Here is a 9,759-nt window from a genome sequence, read left to right as displayed (position 1 = left end):
ATTATGGATCTTTAAATGTTGTTTGGAGTGAGTATATAAAGATTTGGGTGTATATTTACACAAAGCATTTTGGTTAAGATTGTACTTTCATTACATGTTAGCTACATTACCACCATATCTGTAAAACTAAACAAGCATTCAACATCCTCACATCTCACCTGATCAACTACATTTGTGGTAAAGACACATTGTAGACAACTAAATGAATAATACAAATATTACTTTTAGAAATGAACTGAAAGAGAAACTTGGTGTAAATTAGTCTTTTTTCCCCAGTTACCATACATTTAATAGTGAATTAGAGCTCATTAAATTTCCCAGAGTGAACATATTACTCATAATAAAAATGCCTAGTGCATTACAGAATTACATAATTTAGGCACAGCTATAGACTTAGAGCTCTCCTTTTCCTACTGTAGTAGTATTTTCTTTCTTCTTGTGAAACACCATTCCATCTGGATGCTTTCTCCATTTCACCGTGATGTTTTTTGCCATTCCATGATTCTTCACTTTCTGCTTGATCTGAATAACAGAATAAGACTTTAATTAGAAAATAATGCAGGATAGAGACACTAACCTCCTGTGAAACCTGTAAGTGGGGTCTTGATTTCCTAATGAGCCGATTTAAATTTCTAAGAGCCATTCTTTTGGAACTATGTGCTGAGTTGGTCTCATGGAGAGACCAACATTCATTACCTTCTCACTTACAGGTCTTAACAACCCCAGCCATTCTTAAGCTCCATCAAATCAGCCATATTGGTTGGCATAATTAAAGTGAGTACATCAGAATTCCTTACCAGGCGAGTGAAGAGGCCAACATCAAAGCACAATTTGCAGCAATGTCCAGTTTCCCAAATGTAATCAGAGCAATTGACTGCACTCATGTTGCTATAAGCGCACCAAATCAGAATTTCTCAAACAATCAAAAGCAATTTAATTCTATAAAAGAAGTCAAAATTTCCCCCAAACCCACATATGACAGAGGAGAGATAGTACAATGATGCACTCGCTATTGCACATTCAGACTGCATCATTGGCCTGCATAAAATGTGGCATTGTCTGGATGAGTCAAGTCGGAGACTGCTATACCAACCAGAAAAAGTCTGCTAGATTGTGAGGGCATGTACTGTATTGCACAATATGGCACAGCAGAATGGGTTCCTCTCCTCAGCTCCCCTAACCAGCAACCCGAATCACATCTCTATGCACCAGACAAGCGTAATCTTCATGCCGTGAGACCAGTGTGAGGGCATCATGCGTCGACTGTGAATAACTGAGATCAGTGCAAAGGTGTCTTTTTATTGAGCTTTTTAAAAAATATCATTGGTATTTCAGACATAATCCGTTTTATTTCTTTTATTTTATTTATCAAGTTTTCAATAGTGGTAATTGTGTCTTTTTGTCTTAACCTCCTGTGAAACCAATAAGATTAAGTGGGGTCCTGTGGAGGATGAGACCCACCTGCTCCAAGATGGTCATCTTTACTGCAGGATCATTCACATCCTGATTGGCTTGAACCTTCAACTTTACAATTTGCTCTTTTCCTGTGATTGCTGGATATAAAAATGCAAAGACACATACAAACACAAACATGAACACACAATTAAACTGACATTCTAAAAGCAGTTTAAATTTATCAAAAATGCTGAATAAAACTGACCGGAGTAACAAAAGAAAGGCTTTAGGTCTGAGCACGGTGCATCAAAAGCCTGACTGTTATTTAAATAACCACAATTCTCATTCCCCAGGGCATTATCAGGTTCTCCAGGCATCCAGCTGATGGTAGAGAAGTTGGTTTGGTCTACCCACTTCCAGGAGTCTCTGAACAGACCAAACCAAGTCCATCCAGAGGTCAGTCTCTCTATAACTGAGTTTTCATTAGTGTCTCTCGCGCTGGCCAGGTCTGTGTGATACTGTCTACAGTAAACTTGAGCTTCATGCCATGTCATACTATTAGAGATGTAAATGTACCTCTGATTGCCAGTTTCACTGTCTGTGACAATTGAAAAAAAAAAAATAGATTTTACAATTTGAATATTCATGACGTTAATGTAGCCAAAAAGTGAAAGTTACATAGGTTACAACAGAAAAACACCGCAAGGATGTTTCTCAGAAATAATCAAAAGCAAAAATAGAGAAAAAAAAAAAAAAACACTGCACACCTTTTGGCCTAGGTAGACTGAACCAGTAAACCATTTCTCAAATGCCAGAGTTGTTTTTGTCTGATAACTCAAATGTGTTCTAATATTTTTCTGTTTAATATATGTGGCACTTGAGAGCACCCTTAAGTTCAGTGAGCACAGTAAAAACACACCACTTAGAATTTTTATTACAAGACAACATTCTCTATTGACAAAAAATGAAAGTGAGTAATATGTACTTAGCTTCTCACCATCAAAGCACACAAAGGGGTATGCGTGTCTACATGACACATCCCACCAACCCACCATACTGACCACTCCACACTCTTCATGTCCGTAATTGTTGTTAGGCTCTTCTGCATGCCAATTGGTCATACTTCCAACTGCCTCGTTGCCAAGGGACCAGTGCCAGCTGTTGATGTCACTGTACAGTCCAATCCAAGCACTGGAACTGAATTGCTGTCTCTGTGCTTCATTCTGAAGTCGGGCCATGTTGTCATCACTTTTGATGATAGCCAGGTCAGAGTGCATGGCCCGGCAGTAAGCCTGAGCATCACTCCAACTTCGCTCTTGCTGGATCAGATAGTACTTACGAGGAACAGACAGGATGAGAGGGATGACTCCTGTAGAGGAGAGTTTTAAATAACGTCCTTATTTAATTTTAGCTGTATAGTATGAAAGATATTTTTCTTATTTTTTCTTGGGTGAAAAACATAAAAACTTTATTCGTGTTTATAAAAACACCTCCTTAAATGTAATAATTTTGAAACAATAGTAACAGAATGTTTGGTTATGTATTGTCTGTGCCTGCGCAGTGCTAGAGGAGTATGTGATTATACAGTGGAAGCTGTTCTCCTTGTAATTATACAGTTAAGTAAAGATTTTCAACAAAATATAATTAGCAACTTACCAGCTGACTAACTAGCACAGCTGCAGTGAACTCACATGCACACACAGAAGCAAGTGCACAGCAATGAGGAGACTGTATGTAAATGAAACGAATGGATTCCTTATTTTTGATAAGCCTACCAGACAATTTTGATTTCAATGACTTAACAGTAGCAACAATACCTGGCCCAATTGGATCCAGAGATTCCACATTGCTGCAGGCCTTACCAAGGGCGGTCATGAGTGTCAAGTAATCTCATGAATTTACATGATATGTGATAAATTCGATGACATATTAAGTATCTTACCAATATCCAACAAAAACAGGATAATATATACCAAAAATAAAAAGAGACGTTTGAGAATCATTTAATACTCAAACATCATTTATGAAAAGGCTGTGTATATATAAATGTTGTCAAGAACCAGGAGAGCCAGCTGAAGCATTTATCACTGCAGTTCATAAATTAACATAGCAATATCCTCTTCAGGAGGAAATGATCAGAGACAGGCTGGTAGTAGGCATAAGGGATAATGCATTTTTCAGAGAAGCTACAATTAGATCCGGAGCTAACTTCCAGCAACGCAATCACCAAAATAGAACAGAGTGAAGAAGCAATGGCCAGAGATAAGACAGACCATCACAGCTACAAAAAGATGCAATGAGGTTCTCCAAAAACCAATGAGTTCTCAGACCACCCACAAAGAACCTGTGTGGACCTTTGCCATATATTAGTGCTGCTGACATATGGCCCGACCCAGACAAGATAAAAGCTATGTTTCAGACAAAGGCTATAGTGCTTCTACTACAAGATTATGTGTGTCCCTGATAAAAATAAAAAAAAATCTGGTGAAAATCTCCAAAACAGGATGAACTGACACTCCAGAATGATATAAGGGTTAATGTAAATGAGGTTATTCAACAGCCACCACCCACTGATGAAATGCTCAAATAAATAGGCTCAACAAGAGGATGAGGATTGTAGACTGGGGTCATCTCTTATATGCATGGGGTGGGAAAGACAAAAGTCTGCCCCACACCTCAAACAGGACTGGCAACACACACATGATCTGCTGATGGTGAGATGGGCTTCTAACGGAGAGTAAGAGAATTGTGATTCCATATGAAATCCTGGAGAAAATACACCAGGGCAACTAGGAGATTGCCAAGTGTTTAGCTAGAACTTGAGAGCCAGTGTGGTGACCAGGACTGACCAAGCAGATCAAAGTCAAGGTGAACAGCTGTAAGGCTTGTGTTAAAGAGAGGCACAATGCTTTACTATGGACTATGGTTTGACACATGTGACCAGTAGCCCATATTATTCTCAAAGTAATGGGATGGCAGAGTGGGCTGTGAGGACAGTGAAGACCATGTTGGTAGAGGTGTCCTGTATCAAAAAGTAAGACTATCACTTTATTAGGATGAAGACATTTTTTTTTCATGTTGTAGGTTGATGTCTCTCTCTCTCTCTCTCTCTCTCCCCCTCAAAACACACACACTCACACACACACACTTATTTTCTCTTACCTATGAGAAACAGGAGTATGAACAGATGCTGCTCCATCACTGATGTGTTTTCGGGAAACTCACTAAGAAATAAGAAATGTAATTAATATACTTCAGTGTCTTCAGTAAAACTGATAACTGCAAGTACCACATCACTTCATATAATTATATTTGAAGTTAAACTTGAATCAATGCAGTTTTTATTTTCTACCACAACATATTAAAAGTCCAAGAATAACATAAATTAGTCTACAAGAGGAAGCTGTGGGTACCCAAGCACCTGCCCCTTTGCCCCTTGATATCTGTAATGCCCTTTTGTCACTGATCTGTCTTCATTATTGCTCCGCCTCTCCGGAGATCTGTCTGAGTAATGACATCTGCTGCTAGTTTCTGGTCTCATTACCAGAGTGTATAAGTGCACCTCTCCATGTGCCCTGCCCTGCCCTTCACCCTGTCTGGTTTTGTTGAATCCTCTGTAGTGTTCACCTCTACTGGTTAGTATTAGCTCTTAACTTAGCGCTTAGCTTAGCTTAGCTTAGCCTAGCTTAGCATTAGCATTCCCTTATGCCACATTTGTGTTCTGTCTTCTTTGTCTGGTATTTTTGCCTGTTTATTTTTAAAAATCCTCTGTAATAGTGTCTATAACTGTCTGGGTCATTACACCTTTTTGAAAAGGTTCTGTTCAGTGCTGTACAATAGAGCAGTATTGTTGCATGTCCTGCAGAGAGAGATCCATCCGTTACTAATACAAAAGAGATCACCCACATATTCATCACCCTTTCTTTATGTACTGTTATGTGTTGTCCCATCTCAGTCTGTGTGTGTGTTTCCTGTTCTTTTTGTATAACATGTTTTTATTGTTTTTTGTCAACATATTAAACATATAGGCATTGCCATCAAGCAGCTGCATTAAACATGAGACACTTTTTGCTGCCAATATTGCTGCTACACTACACAATAGTTTACAGTCCATTGTACACTAGCTGTCCTGCCCAGCACTGTTATGTTGTCCTGGGTGTTTATTGTTCTGTGTATATTGTTTTGTGTATTTACTGTCCTTCACTCATCTCACACTGCTGTGCATTAGCACTTTATGTAGTCTTGCGTACTGTTATGTGTTGTCCCATCTCAGTGAGCACTTCTGTGAACTCTGACTTTGTAATAATACTTACTTTTATTACTAAGTATTATTATAAGAAAAATAATGTAAATAAAATGATAGCAAAATAAAAATAGTGAGAATATATATCATTAAATAACATGTTCTTTTCATAGGAGATAAAAGGGGGCACAGTCACAGCTGAGAGGAATAGTTCAGGGCAGGTCATCCTCTTTTAAAAACTGAAGAAAAGAAGCCCAGATTTTATGGAATACATGCATTTTCTCTTTGATTGTATGGGCAAATCTTTCAACTGCTAAATATGTAGGAAGCTCTTTTTTACAGACTGTTAAAGAAGAACAATTTTCACTTTTCCAATAGATGGCAGTCAAGCTCTTTGAAGAATAAGCTTTTATTGCCAAGTGTGCTCACACACACAAGGAATTTGCCTTGGTATGAAGCTTCCAGAACACACATACCAATAAGATGGCAGACATATAATAATACAATTTACAAATAATAATAAGAGAGAATATCTAACACTGTACAGTAGACACAATAGGCTTAAATGGAATAGATATATGTACAGATATAATACAGCTATGTGCAAGGTGAAGGCAGTGGCAGAAGCATTAAGGATATGTGTACAGGTAATATAGTAAAGAATGAATTTATATATTGCACAAAAAATTGTATCCACAGAGAGGTAATACACCTCCTAGAAGTAGTCAACTGTTCATGAGGGAAATGGCTTGTGAGAAAAAGCTGTTCTTGTGCCTGGTTGTTCAGTGCTCTGAGGCGCCGGCTGGAGGGCAACAGTTCAAAGAGATTGTGGCCTGAGTGCGAGGTGTTTGAAATGATTTTACCTGCCCGTTTCTTCACTCTGGATGAGTATAGGTCCTGTAGAGTGGGCAGGGGAGCACCAATAATCCTTTCAGTGGTTCAGACTGTCTGTTGAAGTCTTCTTATATCTGATTTGGTAGCTGAACCAAACCAGACAGTAATTGAGGTGCACAGAACAGACTCGATGACAGCTGAGTAGAATTGGGTCAGCAACTCCTGTGGCAGGTTGAACTTTCTCAGTTGGCGGAGGAAGTACAATCTCTGCTGGGCCTTTTTCAAGATGGAGTCTATGTGGGTCTCCCACTGCAGGTCCTGTGAGATGGTAGAGCCCAGGAACCTGAAGGACTCCATGGTGGTGACAGTGCTGTCCAGGATGGTGAGTGGGGGCAGTGCCGGGGGGTTCCTCCTGAAATCGACTATCATCACTGTTTTGAGCGTGTTCAGCTCCAGGTTGTTTTGACTGCACCAGACAGCCAGCTGCAGAACCTCCCTTCTGTATGCAGGCTCATAACTGTCCTGGATGAGGCCAATGACTGTGGTGTCATCTACAAACTTCAGGAGCTTAAGAGAGGTGTCTGAGGAGGTGCAGACATTTGTGTAGAGGGAGAATAGTAGTGGGGAGAGCACACATCCCTGAGGAGTGCCAGTGCTGCATATAATAGACAGCAATTTAGTAACTTCCATTTTTGAGTGCTTTTTGAGTGCTTTTTGACAGTGTTAATGGAACAAGACCAAGAATACAAATATTAGCGTACACAGGCATCTGGTCAATAATTTTGGAAATTTTGCTATTTCTTTCCAGAATCTGTCCAGGGGTTCACATACCCAAATACAATGAAATAAAGTGCCCTTTTATATTTCATGCGAATGTCTGGGTTATTAGAATTAAACTTATTTTGCCTTTCAAGTTTTACATTGGATCTTATAAGCCATATACAGTGGCTCCAGAAAGTATTCACCCCATGATTATTTCTTATTTTGCCATATTGCAACATCAAATTTAAGCATAGCAGAATGGGATTTTTTCTACTCCTTTTGAAGTGACTCTCTACAGAAATAAAATTTAATAAGATATTTAGATGTCATCAGAATTATTTACTACTTATAATTACTTATTTTAATTATTAACATAATTAAATATCCTCCCCCCTCATTATGAATTGTCCTTTTGCAGAAATTACAGCTTTGAGTTGCCTTGGATGTGTCTCTATGAGCCTTTCATATTTTTATTTTGGGTTTTTCTTCCATTCCTCAAGGCAATTTTTTTTCCAACTCTCCCAAATTAGAAAAAAATGGACAGCAATTTTCAGGTCATGCCACAGACTTGACTTGGCCATTTCAAAAAAAAACAACGACTTTATTTCAAGCTATTCCATTGTAGTTTTCCCTGTGCTTTGGCTCATTGTGCTGTTGGAACATTTATTTTTGCGCCCTAAACACAGATGTCTCGCTGACTGGGACAGGTTCTCCTCAACAATTTGTTTATATTTGGTTTCTTCCATGTTGCTTGTGATGACAAGATTAAACACTAGTCCTAATTTAGATTTCTAAAAGAAAGGGTGATGAATATGTGGTTTTTAGATTTTTATTTTTTAATAATTCTGAGGACCTCTAAATATCTTAATTTTATTTCTGTAGAGAGTCAGTTCTGCGATCTCTCTCAAAGTTCTGCAGTTTTGAAGGGTGAGGGGAGCCGGGGAGGGGAATCAGGCAGAGGGAGTTGGAGAACTGGTCGATGACCACCATGATGACTGTTTTGCCATGGAAACGAGGTAAATCAAGGTTCGAGGTTCTTTATTTGTCACATACGTATTACATACATGTCATGTAATGTAGTGAAATGTTTTTCCTTAGTTCCACATCCCACAGTGTAACAACGAACAGAACAAAAACGAACTAGATATAAATACGAGCACTAACATAGGTAGCCTTCCTTAGAGGCGCCATCTTGGGGGGCACTGTGACAAACTCTACGGCAATGTGAGACCATGATCAATGTGGTATGGGCAGTGGAAGGAGTTTACCAGTGGGTAATGTTCGGGTTACCTTGGGCTGAAAATAAGTGGTACATGCAGAGATGAATTTCTGGATATTGGAGAGAATGTGGGGCCACCAGTACTTCCCCTGGAGAACTTTGTTTTGTGGGTGCCCAGTGTCCGGTAGCAGGCGAGGTGTGTGCCCAGGTGATGAGTTTGCGCCTCAACTGTGGGGGCACATATTTCTTCCCTGAAGGGACACTGACTGAGGATTCTCTGGCCTGGGGCATTCTCAATCTCCTTGTCAAACTCCCAGGTTAAAGTTCCCCCAAAACAGGTTGGTGGCAAGCTGTGTTCTCCTTGGGAGGGGCTGGGTATAGGCGTGAGAGGGATTCGGCTTTCGTGTTCTTAGAGCCTGGGCAGTAGGAGAGGGTGAACTCAAACCTAGAAAAGAACAGGGCCCACATTACCTGTCATGATGTGAGACTCTTGGCCAGCTTGATGTATTCCAGATTCTTATGGTCAGTGTATATCACGATATATCTCACAAATGGGTATTGGGCCCCCTCCAACCAGTGATGCCACTCCTCCAAGGTTAATTTAACTGCCAGGAGTTCTCAGTTGCTGATGTCGTAGTTATGTTCAGCCAGGGATAACTTCTTAGAAAAGAATGCCACTGAGTGAAGCGTAGGTTTCTCTTCAAACCTTTGTGACAGCACTGCCCCCACGCCGATTTCTGAAGCATCCACTTCCACGATTAAGGAGGGATTTGGGTGTTCAAGGGGGCCAACGTGAAATCTTCCTTGAGGCACTGAAATGCTTGGTCGGGTGAGGAGTTCCATTGTAGTTTCTTGGGCTCTTTCTTAAGCAAGGCTGTGGGGGGCATGGCGATGGAACTGAACCCACTGATGAATCGGTGGGTAGAAGTTGGCAAACCCCAGGAACCTCTGTAGTGAGAATACACCCTCTTTATTAATGGCTTAGCTATGGAACGAGATTTTGGTTACATGGAATTCACATTTCTCCCCTTTTACAAAGAGCTGGTTCTCCAGGAGCCAAACAAGAACCCTCCTGGCATGAGTGACAGGTGATGTCCCAGAGGATGCTTGGTAAGAGACCGCATCCTTTCTTTTCCATGAGGAAAAAGCCTGCAGATGCTGGTGAGGTGGAAGGAATAATATATCCTTTTTCCAGGGCCTACATGATGTAATCATCCATAGCTTGGGTCTCCTTGGCTGAGAGAGGATTAATACACCTATGGGGAAGCATAGCACCAGCCATGAGCTCAAAGGCACAGCTATATGG

At 40.2% G+C, this 9,759-nt stretch overlaps 1 protein-coding gene across 2 annotated transcripts; it reads right to left on the bottom strand.

The window, feature by feature from the left end:
• Window positions 1–277: 277 nt before the first annotated feature.
• On the bottom strand, window positions 278–4,869 carry LOC113535310 (macrophage mannose receptor 1). 2 transcript variants are annotated; one of them, XM_053238888.1, is made up of 6 exons: window positions 4,809–4,869; window positions 4,558–4,619; window positions 2,393–2,764; window positions 1,661–1,993; window positions 1,462–1,553; window positions 278–522 (listed from the first exon to the last, which is right to left on the bottom strand). In XM_053238888.1, exons 2-6 carry the CDS (start codon window positions 4,592–4,594, stop codon window positions 394–396), a joined length of 963 nt encoding a protein of 320 aa, XP_053094863.1. In that variant the 5' UTR covers window positions 4,595–4,619; window positions 4,809–4,869; the 3' UTR covers window positions 278–393. The 2 variants fall into 2 exon arrangements, with proteins under 2 accessions (XP_053094863.1, XP_034165153.1); XM_034309262.2 differs by lacking the exon at window positions 4,809–4,869 and having other exon boundaries at window positions 4,558–4,798.
• Between the last annotated feature and the right edge of the window lie 4,890 nt (window positions 4,870–9,759).

This window comes from Pangasianodon hypophthalmus, chromosome 12, assembly GCF_027358585.1.
Source record: "Pangasianodon hypophthalmus isolate fPanHyp1 chromosome 12, fPanHyp1.pri, whole genome shotgun sequence".
Taxonomy (NCBI): Eukaryota; Metazoa; Chordata; class Actinopteri; order Siluriformes; family Pangasiidae; genus Pangasianodon; species Pangasianodon hypophthalmus.
Note: the sequence above shows the minus strand (reverse complement) of the source record. Positions and strands in the feature narration are given on the sequence as shown.